This window comes from Vombatus ursinus, unplaced genomic scaffold (assembly GCF_900497805.2).
Source record: "Vombatus ursinus unplaced genomic scaffold, bare-nosed wombat genome assembly UNPS02014770.1, whole genome shotgun sequence".
Taxonomy (NCBI): Eukaryota; Metazoa; Chordata; class Mammalia; order Diprotodontia; family Vombatidae; genus Vombatus; species Vombatus ursinus.
In genome coordinates, this window is record NW_020954548.1 from 35,399,938 (window position 1) to 35,413,953 (window position 14,016).

Sequence of the window (14,016 nt, forward strand, 5' to 3'; positions counted from 1 at the left end):
AGGAAGGAAAGAGACTCAAGAAGGAAAAGTGAACACATGGCGAGGAAAGGGCTGGTGTTCCCTAATAACTCCCCCTGGCAGCTGGGTGATGGACAGTGCCCAGAATCATGAAAACCTGAACGCAAATCCAGCCTCAGACACGTACTGGTCTGTCACTCTGTCTTGCCGGAGTTTTCTGATCTGTAAAATGGGGATAATAACTGTCCCCATATGCCAGGGTGGCGGTGTAGAAGAGACACTATTTCTTCAGAATGGGCTTTCTTTTCAGATTTTAAAACACTGGCTATTGTTATTGCTGGCTTTCCAAAGGTAACCCAGAAGAATAGGTATAAAAGCTGCCTGGTACAGGGGGCGGAAGGTGTAGACAGAAAAAGGTGAATGGAACAGAAGAGCGAACCCCAGGGCCTGAAGAAGACAGGGTTGGGTAAACACGTGCCCCCCAAATCTGGAGAGAGCCGGTGGACGGCAGGGCAGGTTGGGCCCCGACAAAGGCCCGGGCGGACTTTTGCTCCCGCCCCCGCAGGGAGCCCCGCGAGTTGGGCAGCGCGGACCGGAGGGTCACCTCCAAGGAAGCAGTCCAAGCCAAGGGCCGGGCGGTCAGCTGCGGCTGCTCCTCCTCCCCCTTCTTCGGAGCCAGGCCGACCCCAAACCCCCCCACCCGCCGCGATGACGTCACCTGCGCGGGATCAGCCCGTTTTCCCGGCGCCAAACTCTTGGGCTTCATCCTCACCGCCATCTTCCCTGTGGGCAAGGAGGTAAGGAGGCGGGAGGGGGAGGGGCCGTCCTCTTCCAGGTGGAGGAGCCAGGACTCGCTTAACACACAGAGCTGCAGGAGGACAATTCTCTTAGAGGGAGAAGGGCTTAAGCATTTCCAGCTGGGGCGCACAGGATGTCATGGACGCTCGTACGAGCTGCCGCTGGACTACGATTCCCAGAAGCTTCCGGGGCCTCGGGACGTCCGTTTCCCCCGACTACGTTTCCCAGCAATCCGGGCGGCGCTGGTCTCTGGGGACGTGCAGCCAGCTTCCTTTCTGTGCTGGACTCTGAGCCTTGAGCTCCTTGACTCAGTGAAGCGTTTGAGTAATAGCAGTGGCTGCAGCGGGTCCATGTAGTGTAGACCTCCGCCCTCTTGTGTAGAGCCAGCCCGGGGCGGAGCATGGACTCTGGTGGAGTCACGTGCCGCCCAAGCCTGTCACTATAGCAACCGCTTGACAGTGGTCCGTCTGTCTCAATCACCCAGAGAAGGGCGGAAACCCGGCCTGGAGGTTCCGGGATATGTAGTCTGGAAGCAGAGGTGCAGAGAGGGTCGCTGTGGTTAGAGGAGGGTCGGGGTTGGCAGTATCCCTGCAGTGGACAGGAACTAACCACTTAAGGAGACCAGAGATGTGGATGACAGCAGGTCGCTGTGTCAGCTGAGAACTGTTATGTACGAAGTCTGTGAATTTGCCAGTTGTGTTTCCTGGCCCCTGAATGGTATTGGGGGTCTGGCGGGGGAGAGGGAAAGATACATTACTGGGGTGGGGGGTAGGTGAGTTGTGGGGGGCGAGGTGGGCTGTTGGACTTTTGCGCTTGCTTGGTGGCATTACAGGGACTACCTGAAGTGTGACCTCAGTGAGGCCTGGTGACCGCTAGGGGGCCCAGAAATTCATGATATTTCTATTTCCCCAAAGAGAAAATATCCACAATTGCTTGGGAATTACTTGTTTAAGTTTTTGTCAGAATTCCCCCTCCGGCTGACCTTCATGAAGTTGTTTAAGGTCTCTAATAGCATTCTTAATTTAATAACTCATTAACTCTGGTTTCCTATATCTTAGGGGTGTCCTTAAAGAGCAGCCTAAGGGGAACTCCTCTGAAGCATAGGCCCCTATAGAGTTGTTTTAAAAATTTGAACAAGCTCAAATGGCTCTAGAATCCAGAGAATCTGGAGCCCTCGATCCTCAGAATCCAGCCTGGAAAGAGAGACTTCAAGTAGTGAAAGTAAAGGTGGAGGAAGAAGAGGATTACCTGTGGGGAGAGAAAGGTAGCCAGAAGAGGAACAGCCCTTCCACCCAGGAGATCTCCCGCCTGCTGTTCAGGCAGTTTGGCTACAGTGACGCCCCTGGACCCCGAGAGGCTCTGAGCAAACTCCAGGAACTTTGTCATCAGTGGCTGCGACCAGAGATACACACAAAGGAGCAGATTCTGGAGCTGCTGGTCCTGGAACAGTTCCTGACCATTTTGCCAGAGGACCTGCAGACCTGGGTGAGAGATCAGCATCTAGAGAGTGGAGAGGAGGTGGTAATTGTACTGGAGGATTTGGAGAGACAGCTTGGTGAACCAGGACATCAGGTGGGAAAAAGGCAGGTGTGATTTATTGTGGGGAAATGAGGTTAGGTTGTCTTTTCTATTGGATTGTGAGCTTCCTGAGAGCAAGGGCTGTTTTTTTGCCTTTTGTTTCATCCCCAGCACTTAGTATGGTGCCTGGCACATAGTAGATGCTTAATAAATGCTTATTGACTTTATTTATTGATTAGGGGAAAATTAATGAGAAGAAAGTGAATGAGTTCAAATCTTTAGTGTGACTTTAGTGGCTAGGACTCAGCCTATGTGTTTGTCTCTTCTTTGCTCTCCTGTTACCAATTACTCAACTGCTCTTGACCATATGAAATTGCCAGAAATGTAGGAATTCCCTCCTTGTAGGAGGCTGTAGGATATAGGCAACATGTTTATAGACTCATTCAGATATTGATTGACTGCCTGCTATATTTAGGGCATTGCTAATCATGTGAGGGCTACAAAAAAGCATAAGATACAATCCTTGCTTCTTGTGTTATCTAAAAATCCATTCATTGGCACTAGATTCAGTTCGGTAAACATTTCTGTGCCTAATCATTGTAATTTCTTTGAGGATTGAGAATCTGATAGGGAAGATAAGACAATAACTATAATCCCAATTAGATGTAATACAGATATAGGAGAGGTGCAGATTGTTATGAGAGTTCAGAAAAGGAGGTGCTTGCTTCTGGCTGGTGGTGGTGGAGACATTTGAAGCCAAGAAAAGTTCTTAAAGGAGATATTTGTGTTGCTATACATTGGAAGAGGGGGTAACAGTTAGACTTTCAAAAGATAGGTTGAATCTAGGTGTGGGACAGGAGGGAAGTTAGTGCATTCCTTGTTTGAGTACTAACTGTGTGATAGGATAAGCATTTAGAGCTAGGAAGTGGGTTTCTAAAGTTAAGGCAGGTAGTGGAGACCTATTGATGCTTATTTATGGGACGAAATAAGATGAATAGAGTTATTGTGATTCATTGGGCAGTAATTGGAGGTACTGAGACAGGAGTCTGGGAAACTGGTTAAGAGTATTATTGCACAAGTTGAGAGGAAAGGTAGTGAGGGTCAGCTCCAAGGGAAATGTAAATGAAAAGGATGGGCTGGTTGTGATAAAAGATTTCAGAGAAAGGATCAACAGGACTTATGCCTCTTTTTTCTCCCTTGTTGGCCACATCCAAAGATAATGCCAATAATTTCCAGTCTGCATATCTGAAAGGTTGTTCATCCCATTAACAGAGTTGGGGGTGAATGGGCAGAACTTCTTTCTTTAGTTTGAGACATGTTGATATTGGGGTGCCCCAGGTCTTCTTACAACATTTATTAAACTGTGGGTCACAACCCATAGTTTAAGAAGCTCTGAAGGGGTCATGAGTGGAAAAAGTTTAAGAAGCTCTGAATTCTAGCAAATCGTTGTAGACCAAGAGACAGTTTAGAGACATAGCAGTGGGATACTTCTGCTTCCACAGAGGCCAGAGTTGGTGTTTTGGGTGTGGATAATATTATCAAAGGAGAGAGTTAATAGTAAGAGAAGGGGGTCAAGGAGAGAGCTTTTGGAAACATCTACCTCTACAGGACAGCAAGAGGAAGAAGAGAAATCAAAAGAGAGAGAAGGTGATTGGCAAGCAGGAAACTATAAGAGTACAGTGTCTAGGAAGCCAAGAAGGGTGGGAAGAAAGGAGGAGGGAGGGAGCAGGTTACCAGTGTCAAATGCTGCAGAGAGATCAAGGCTGACAAATACTAGCGTGGAGAGTAGGGAAGCCAGAATAGTATGAAAGAGCTGGCAATGAGGAAGAAGAAAGAATGAATGTAGTTCTAGAAATTTGACACTGAAGAGGAGGAAAGACAATGGAGTGGTCACTTGAAAGAGGTAGCAACCTCAGTAGAAAGTTTTTGTTTTTCAGATAAGGGAGGCTAACCATGGTTTATAGGTGAGAGGAAAGAGCTTGCTGAGAGAAAGTGAAACTTCATAATAATACTAGTATTTGTTGATTGCTTGAAGTTTTGCAAAATGCTCTCTATTCACCTGTCACCTCATTTAGTGCTGACAACAACCCTGTAATCAGTGACCTTCCCAGGATAGATAGAAGTGTCTGAGTCAGGATTTCTCCTCAGATCTTGTTGATTCCAATATGGAAAGGATTATGATGGGAACCAAATCCTGGAGGAGGCAAGAGGGGATGGGGTCAAAATGATAAGTGAAGTTAGTCTTGGCAAAGAGGAAGGCCAGCTGTTTCTTTGGTCTAGGAGGAAGAAAAGATAGGGAATAGAGAGGTTTTGAAGTGAGAAGGAAGAAAGAAGTTGAGGAGGTTTAGGTCAGATGACCTCACTCTTCTCAGGATAAGTAGGAAATGAGATCTATGATTGGGGAAGGGGGTAGGAAGTGAAGTTGGGGATGGGCAAAAGTAAAAAAAATGTGGGAAATAGTATAGGGAGTAAGTTGTAGTGAGGGACCCAGACTGATGTTGGCAAGGTTGTTTTGGACATACTCACCCACTGGCCACAGTTTTTTGACTTTCTCTGGTAGCATACCGTATTTCAGGTGTAGCCAAGTGTTATTCAGGGTTGGGGATGGGTCAGTATGGAAAGGGAAAGGGGTAAAAGATTCTCAGGTGATGCCTGATGTCATTGAAACTGGTGACCTGTGAGGTCAAGGCTGGGTAGAGCCACAACAGCAGTGAAGGTTGAAGGGACAGAATGAACATTATTGTGATTGTGGGCAGCAAGTTTGGCAGGAATGGCAAGGTGGAGAGTTAGATTATGATCAGAGAAGGGAATTTAAGAGTTCAAGGCTTTGAAGATGGAGCACTAAAACATACATAACAATAGAAGAACCTACAATCCATATCACATATTCATTCCCAAATAAGTGATCTATACCAGTGGTTCCCAGCCTGTGGGTTCTGGACCCCTAGGAGCCTCCTAGAATAGTTTCAAGGGTTATATGTGAATCCATATTTGTGCTATCATTTTGATTTTTAGCTCTAGCAAAATGTGCACTATGAATGTGGTACTGTCTAGGGGTATGTTTTTTTCTTTAAAAGGGGACCCTCATACTTGGGAACCACCATGGACCAAAAATGTGAAATGCCAGTTGATTAGTCTGGCAAATTTCTGTGGAAAGTGCATAAACTTTGATCTGGTTCTTGAGGGATAAATAAGCATATATGTATGTGGGAGAGTGTGAATACGCACACACACACACATACAAGCAGAAGTACTGTTGCAAGCAGAGTGAGTACTGCTCACAGTTAGGGAGTCGAACATGCATAAAGTATTCATGGCATAGTTGACTTCTTTGAGTTGGAGGATTCATATGGGACAATAGTTTGAGGCTGCAAAGGAAAGAGCGTCTTACGTGACAGCCTGTGGAGTTTGGACTTTTTTAGTGCCATTAGGGACTCAGTGAAGGTTTCTTTTAAGCAAGGGATTGTTGTGAGGAAAAGCAGTTTTAGTAAGATTATTCTGGTAGTTTTTAGTCATTTTTTAGTTGTGTCTGACTCTTTATGACCCCATTGGGATTTTCTTGGCAAAGATATTGGAGTGGTTTGCCATTTCCTTCTCCAGCTCATTTTATAGATGAGGAAACTGAGGCAAACATGGTTAAGTGACTTGCTCAGGGTAACACAGCTATTAAGTGTCTGAGGTCAGATTTGAACTCAGGAAGATGAGTCTTCATGACTTCATATTATTGATGTAGTTAAGGGAGATTGGAGACAGTAGTACCATTTTAGGAAGCAATTTCTATAGTCCATTAGTGAGCATTTATTAAGCATCTTGTATTTGTGAGGCACTACCCTAAGTGATGTTGATAGAAAGACAAAAGAAATCAACAGGACTTGGTGAGTTTTGGATATAGGAGTTAGGGAGAAAATCAAGGATGACTGAGGTTTTTAACCTGATTGATGACATAATTGCTAAATCTACTTCAAAGTGAATGAGGTCTCTTAGGGACAGTGTAGAGAATGGAACAAGCATTTATTAAGTTCCTGTTATGTTCTAGGTCCTGTGCTAAGTGCTTCACAGATATTATCTCATTTGATCTCATTTATTCCTTACAACAATCCTGTGAGGTAGGGGATATTATTATGCCCATTTTACAGTTGAGGAAACTGAGGCAAAGAGAAGTTAAGTGACTTGTCCAGGTTCACACAGCTATTAAATGTCTGAAGCTGTATTAGGACTCAGGTCTTTCAGGCTGCAGGCCCAGCCCTCTATGCCCTGTCACCTTACAGTGTAGAGTACAGGGAAAAGAACGGAATCTTACAGCATGCCTATTTTTAGGCATTGGGAATGGAGAAAGGAATCATACAAAGACCTAGAGAAGAAGTGGTCAGACAGGTAGGAGAAGAAGTATAGTGTAGTATTTGAAAATCAAGGAAATACAGAGTTTTAAATATATTTTATTTTTTTCCCCAGTTACTTATTAAAAATTTTAAACCTCAGTTTTTTTTTTAAGTTTTGAGTTCTAAATTCTATTCTTCCATCCCTCACAGCCCCTGTCCCCTCCTTGAGATGGGAAGCAATCAGATATAGGTTATACATGTACAATGATGTAAAACTTTTCCATATTAGTCATTTCGTATAAGAAGATTCGAATAAAAGAAAAAGAAAGAAAAAAATGAAAAATAATATGCTTCAGTCTGTATTCAAACAATATCAGTTGTTTCTCTGGAGGCAGATAGTATGCTTCATCATTAGTTCTTTGGGATTGTCTTAGATCATTGTATTGCTGAGAATACCTAAGTTATTCACAGTTCTTCATTGAACAATATTGCTGTTACTGTGGTACAGTGTTCTCCTGGTTCTGTTCATTTCACTTTGCACGTAAGTCATTCCAGGTTTTTCTGCTGGTTATTTCTTATAGCATAATAATATTCCATCACAATCATATACCATAGCTTGTTTAGCCATTCCCCAATTGATAGGCATCCCTTTGATTTCCAGTTCTTAGCCATTACAGAATGAGCTGCTGTAAATATTTTTGAAGTACAGAGTTTTAAAAAGGAGAAGGGGGTCAGCAGTATCAAATGTGGTAAAAGGTCAAAGAGGATGGAGACTGAAAATAAGCATGGTGTGGGAGGGAGGCTGGTAGAGGGCAAAGTGTGTTAAATTTGGAGTCGCAGGAACTGGTCTTAAATTCTGTCTCTTCTGCTTATTAGAGCAAATTTCTTAACCTCTCTGGTCCTCAGTTTTCTCATGCTGTAAAATGAAGGGTTTGGACTAGATAATTGTTAAGGTTCCTTTATTGTCTTCTATCACAACAGCAAAGGGGGAAATCAGATTTTTTTGGCCAGCAGTTCTATACTATAAATCTTCCCTAACATTTTACACTTAGGATTTATGCTTAAGGACGATTTTTCTGTGACAGCATGGTTTTCACAGTTCCTAAAAGTTAAAGTAATATTATCGATGTGCTATTTTATTAATGGTAAAAGGTAAACCCGTAATTTATTTTTAATTGGTAAAAATGGATAAATATAAATAAGAATATTTTTATATTGTTTCAAGATTTCTTGTACATTCATAGTACTCAATACTAAATCATTCATTGTTCAAATAATCACATGAAATTTCTTGAGATTTCCTGTGTATCAGTAACAAAAATTTCCTATGTGGTTAATTCTTTCATGTGCCAAGTCAGCTATTTTCTTGAAAGGCAGTAGACTATTCATTAGTAATAAAAAGTGCCTCCTGGATTGGTTTATGGTTTTGTTAATCTTAATACAGCCAGTTTGAATCTGACAAACAAGACTCTGGTTCTTCCTTCCCTGTCCTGTATCCCTGAAGGAATGTACTTTCTTTCTATATTTTATGTTTTAGCCTCCGTGGTGATTCTTTCACAAAGGCAAACATATCTCGTTATCTCCAGGTTGCATCAAGCACACAGAGAGAGGCAGGGGCCTGGGAGAAGATGGCACCCTTGAGAGCAGCACAGGATGCACTGAATGTCCAGCTTCAGCCTATGGACGCCCAGATCAAGTGCGGGTCTCCCAAGCCCCAGTTCCTGCAAGAAAGAGGTGAGGAGCAAGACTGAATATCAGAAGGAGGGGAAGAAGGGAGAGAAGAGGCGGCGATGGGAGTGGGGGTTATTTTTAAATGGGTTAGAACAGGGTCTGGCTCCTGAGTTTCTTGCCTTCAGTGATTAAGAGGTGGTGTGATATACAGGATTTGGTATCAAAGGACATCAGTTGAAATGCTGGCTTTGCCAATTCCAATCAGTGTGATTTTGGGCAAGTCATGTAACTTGTCTAGGCCTCACTTTTCTTATCTGTAAAGTGAGGGATTGAACTAGATGGCCTTTCAGGTCCCTTCCCATTTAAAAATCTGATTCTGTGAAGGGATTTTTGAAGGGATTTTCATTCAACAACCAGTCATTTCAGGTGCTGCATGATCTTGTAAATTAGAAGATCAACATTGTCAGCATCTTTAACTCTAGTATCTTTTCAAGGATAAGAAAATATGACATTTCCTGATTCAATTTTCCACAGCAAATTTGCTTAAGTGTTTTATTGATAATATTATAAAGCTACCATACTGCATTTGTTTTGTTAACAATCAAGATAAATCAGCAAGCATTTATTAAGCCCCTACTGTGTGCCACATATTGTGGTAACCGCTGGTTATAAAGAAAGGAGAAAAACAACCTCTGCTCTGAAGGAGCTCATAGTCTAATGGGGCACAGAATATGCAAAGAACTGTGTACATACAAGATATATACAGGTTAAATTGGACATAATCAACATAGGGAAGGCACTAGCTTAATGGGGTTGAGAAGCTTCTTGTAGAAGGTGGGATGTTGAAGGAAGGCATGGAAGGCAGGCGGCCCAGTTGAGGAGGCACTTGACACGCCCAGTGAGAGTGCAAGGAGAGGGGAATTCATTGTTATGTTTGAGGAACAGCAAGGATGCCAATGTCACTGGATCACCAAGATGTGCAGGTGGGACAAGTTCAAGAAGCCTGGGAAGGTAGAAAGTCACGTTGGGAAAGGTTTTAAAAGCCCAACTCAGTATTTTATATTTGATCGTGGAACTGAGAGGGAGCCATAAGGGTTTGTTGAATAGGAGAATGGAAGGGAGAAGGAACATACATTTATTATGTCCCGGTTATGTAACCAGGCACTTTACTAAGAGCTTTACACAGATTATCTCATGTGATCCCCCTCAACAACTTTGTGAGGTAACTAATGTTATTATTATACCCCATTTTATTTTGAGGAAACTGAGGCAGGCAGGGTTTGGAAACTGGTCAGACCCGAGCTTTAAGAAGATCATTCTTACAGCTAGGTGAGTGAGACATGCCCTGAGGTGGGGGGAGACTTAAGGAGCAGAGATCCGTTGTCAAGCTTTTGACAATAGTCTAGGCACAAGGTGATGGAGACCTGCACCTGGAGAGAACAGTACATATACCAGACATGTTATGAAGGTAGAAATGACAAGACTTGACGCTATTTGGATGTCAGGGAGGAGGTGAGAGAGAATGAGGAGTGGATTTTGAGAGGTAGGTGGTATCCTTGACAAGAATACGGAAGTTAGGAAGAGTGGGAGAGGATTTTGGGGGGAAATAATGAGTTCAGTTTTACATATGTTGAGCTTAAGACACAACATCTACGTGATATTCAGTTTGAGATGTCTAATAGGCAGTTGGAAATTTGAGAATGGAGGTTAGGAAAGAGGTTAAGGCAGAATAAGTAGATTTGAGAATCATCTTCATAGAAATGATAATTGAATACATAGAAGTTGATGAGTTTACCAAGTGAAATAGTATAGGGAAAAGAGAAGCGGGCACAGGATAGAACCTTGAGGGACACTCAGGGTTAGCAGGCATGACCTGGATGAAGATCCAGCAGAGGAGACTGAGAAGAAGGTGTCTGATAGGTAGCAGGAGAATCAGGAGAGAGCACTGTCAGGAAAACTTGGATAAGTGAGTATCAAGGAAAAGAGGGTGTTTGACAGTGTCAGAGGCTGCAGAGAGACCAAAAAGTATAAGACCATTAGATGTAGCAATTAAAAAAATCATTAGTAACTTTGGAGAGAGCAGTTTCAGTTGAATGATGAGGTCAGAAGCCAGATTGCAGAGTTACAAGAATGAGAGGAAAGGAAAAAGAGGCACCTTTGCGGAGGGTGTTCTCAAGGAGTTTAGCTGGGAAAGGGAAGGGAGAGGTAGGATGATAGCTAGTGGGGATAAATGGACCAAGTGAGGGTCTTCTGAGGATGGGGGAGACATGGACGTGCTTGTTGGCAGCAGTAGATGGGGGGAGAGTTGGGTGATAAGTGAAAGTGGGGATGATAGATGGAGTATCTGCTAGACTGAGATAATTTGTTCATGGAGTAGATGTTTGCCTTGGCAAGGAGAAGGGCCACCCCTTCATGAGAGTCTGAAGCAGAGCAAGCTGGGAGAGGCATCAACCTGTTAGGAGATGAGGAGAGGGAGGAGAGGGAGCTCCCGGCAAAAGGCCTGAATTCTTTCAGTGAAACATGAGACAAGGCTCTCAGCTGTGAGCGGGTGGTGAGGGGCCATGGGAAGAGTGAGACTGATGAAAAGGTTTAGGAGGAATGCTTGGCGGTAAGTGGGATAGTGAGTTGTTTAGAGAAGTATAAAAGGATTGTCTTGCTGCAATGAGGGCCTAGTTGAGATTATGTAATATAAATTTATAGTGGACTCATTCAACACAGTTTCAGCTTTCTCCAGCATCATTCAGCAGCACATAAATAAGAATGAAGACAGAGGAGGGGAGGTGAAGGGGGTGTAATTGAAGGGCGAGGCTTGGCAGGGCCTTGTGATAGGAGAAGGGGGCAAAGAATCTCGAGAGGAGAGGACAGTGTAGAGCTGACCTGGTATTTGCCAGGATGGGGAAGGGAGGAGAGTGTAGCCACTGTAGAGGTGATGGCCTGGAGGAGACATAAGGGGTAGAGCAATCAGAGGTTGCAGTGAGGATGAAGAACAGAGTGTTAAGTTGTATGGTAGAAGGAGATGTGGATGTGTAATGTGTAATGACAGCTGATTATGAATCACCTAAGGCAATTTCAGTTTGTCAACGTGGAAGTGGAACACTTGTGGATGATTGTGAGATTAAGAGTGCGGGGAATGAGGGAGGGGGGAGAACAAGTGTAATTGCAAGAATACTACGTGCCAGGCATTGTGAGAAGTGCTTTACAAGTATTTTCATCTTATTTAATCCTCACAGCAATTCTGAAAGTTGGGTCCTATTCTTTTCCCCACGTACAGTTGAGGAAACTGAAGCAGACAGGTTAAGTGACATAGCTAGTAAGGGTCTGAGACTGGATTTGAACTTAGGTCTTCCAAACTTCAGACCCAGAGCTCTATCCGTTGCACCACCCAGCTGCTTCATAGTCATTTTTGTGTGTAGTTGCGGGGTGGGGTTGATAGAATCCTAATAAGGCCTAAGTAGGCACCCGTGCAGTAAAAGCAAAAGCTGTCCTTTAGGTGAACTTATGATGTAGAGAGGCTTATTATAATATCATTATCAAATATACATGCTCCTCTCCTCCAATGAGTTTTTCTGTATGCATTATGGGAAATCGCACAGTTCTACTGAGGCTGGGACCCCTCCCCTATTGCCTAATCCCTTGACACACCCCTCCTGCCTTTTTAATATTTGTATATTCTGTTGTGTAATTGCATCTTTTGCCCTATAAAAACCCCTGTCTTGCTTTCACTAAGCTGCCAGTTCCTTCTTGGAACTCACTCTGCTTCCTGAGAGACACCCATGACATTTGTATTTTCTGTTGATCATTTCAGATTTTGAGACTAGTACCAAGTGGACTCTTCCAAAGCAGGAACTTTCAGAAGAAGAGGAGTCACAGGAGAAGCTATCTGGAAGATTCCCAGTGGATGCTTCCAAGGGAACCAAGGTTGGAGAAGCCTATGAATGTGAAGGCACTCTAGACAAGCAACAGGGAAACAAAGTGGAGAAAGTAGAGGGATCCTTATCCCAGGATGGAAATTTTGTGGTAGTGACCATCCCTTCTAAAAAAATTCCCTTAGGAGAGAATGGCCATAAATATGATGAGTGTTTGTGTAGTTGTCATTTGAACTCAAACCTGGTTACACAACATAGAATTCCAACAGGAGAGAAAACCCATGTGTCTGCTACAAATGACCAAAACTCCAGACAGAATTCATCTTCTAGTGTACGTCAAATAGATCAGACTGTCAAGAAGCCTTATGAATGTAATGAATGTGAGAAAACCTTCAAGCAGAACTCAGAACTTCGAAAACATCAGGGAATTCATATAGGGGTGAAACCTCACAAATGTACTCAGTGTGGGAAAGCATTCAGCCGACGTTCATATCTTAGGAAACATCAAAAAATTCACACTGGAGTGAAACCTTATTCATGTAGTGAATGTGGGAAAGCTTTTAGGGTGAGCTCAGACCTTATTCAGCATCAAAGAATTCACACTGGAGATAAACCCTATCATTGTAGGGAATGTGGGAAAGCCTTCAATCAGAACTCTTCCCTTATTCAACATCAGAGAATTCATACTGGAGAAAAACCCTATGAATGTAATGAATGTGGGAGAGCCTTCAATCAACGCTCAGCTCTTACTCAGCATCAGAGAATTCATACTGGAGAGAAGCCCTATGAATGTAAAGAATGTGGGAAACCCTTCAGGCATTGGTCTGGCCTTATGACACATCGAAGAGTACACACCAAACTTTGACCCTATGCGTATTTTGTATATGAAAGCTCGTCAGACAACTTTGTAACTATTATTAAATCTCAGCAATGTATCCTGGGATCAAAATCCTGTAAAGTAATCGTGAGCTCCTCAGGGGCAGAGCCTGTGTTTGTCTTATTTTTGTACTCTCCTAAGTATCATGTGCCTATGAGACCTTCATTAAGGTTTATTTTCTGATAGACTAATCTATATAAAGAAAGGAAGGAGGTAAACATTGTTTACTGCTTCCTTTACTTTTTAGGAAACTCAAGGAATTTGAAATAAATGGGAATGTAGTATCCTAAGCTGGAGCTCAGTCACTCCAAGAAACTATGAATTAGAGCAAATTTGCTTTGTCCCTTTATCTACTCTTCAGGAATCCCTATATTTGTTGTCATTTGTCACTAATATGAAGGTGTCATGAATATTGTCAGTGGATTGTCTCTCTGTATCTGATTATTCCTACCTCCTTCCTGACCTCCACTGGCATCTCTCTGAGGAACAGAAATATGTGAAGAGAGAGATTTCAAATTTTTTTTTCCACTGGAAAAAATGCAATTAGTTTCCATTTTTCTGAAGGAGTATGACAGTGATGAGGGAGTTGTTAATATTAGATTGTCAGTTTTATTGACATATACTCGGGCAAAATAGCTCCTAATAATTTTTTCCCCCATCAGTTGTGAATTTACCTTTTCCTTTGTTGATGCTGGTAATTTTGTTTTGTTTTTTAAATCAAATTACCTAATGGCTTATGTTTCCTCCCCCCCCCCCCGTCCCAGTTCATAGTTTTATTTATTATTTAATTGTTTGGTTTTTTTGCTTCTTTAATTCTCTTTAATTTTGAAGATTTCTACCTTGGTTTTTAATTGGAGAAAGGGTTAAATTTGTTGGTTTCCTAATTGTTTTACTTGCAAGCCATATTGTTGATCTACTTTCTCTTTTATTGATGAAAATATTTAAGACATAACATTTCTCCTAAGTCCTGCTTTGACTACATCCCTCAAATTTTGGTATGCTATTTCTT

General features: G+C 42.8%; 1 protein-coding gene across 4 annotated transcripts; it reads left to right on the forward strand.

Annotated features, from left to right (window-relative positions):
- Nucleotides 1-689: 689 nt before the first annotated feature.
- LOC114043975 (zinc finger and SCAN domain-containing protein 31-like) lies at nt 690-13,658 on the forward strand. 4 transcript variants are annotated; one of them, XM_027863272.1, is made up of 4 exons: nt 690-755; nt 1,815-2,328; nt 8,180-8,327; nt 12,070-13,658. In XM_027863272.1, the coding sequence occupies exons 2-4, from the start codon at nt 1,900-1,902 to the stop codon at nt 12,993-12,995; spliced, it is 1,503 nt and encodes a 500-aa protein (XP_027719073.1). In that variant the 5' UTR covers nt 690-755; nt 1,815-1,899; the 3' UTR covers nt 12,996-13,658. The 4 variants fall into 4 exon arrangements, with proteins under 4 accessions (XP_027719073.1, XP_027719072.1, XP_027719075.1 ...); XM_027863271.1 differs by lacking the exon at nt 690-755 and adding an exon at nt 769-1,473; XM_027863274.1 differs by lacking the exon at nt 690-755 and adding an exon at nt 769-1,473 and having other exon boundaries at nt 1,815-2,241.
- The last annotated feature ends 358 nt before the right edge of the window (nt 13,659-14,016 follow it).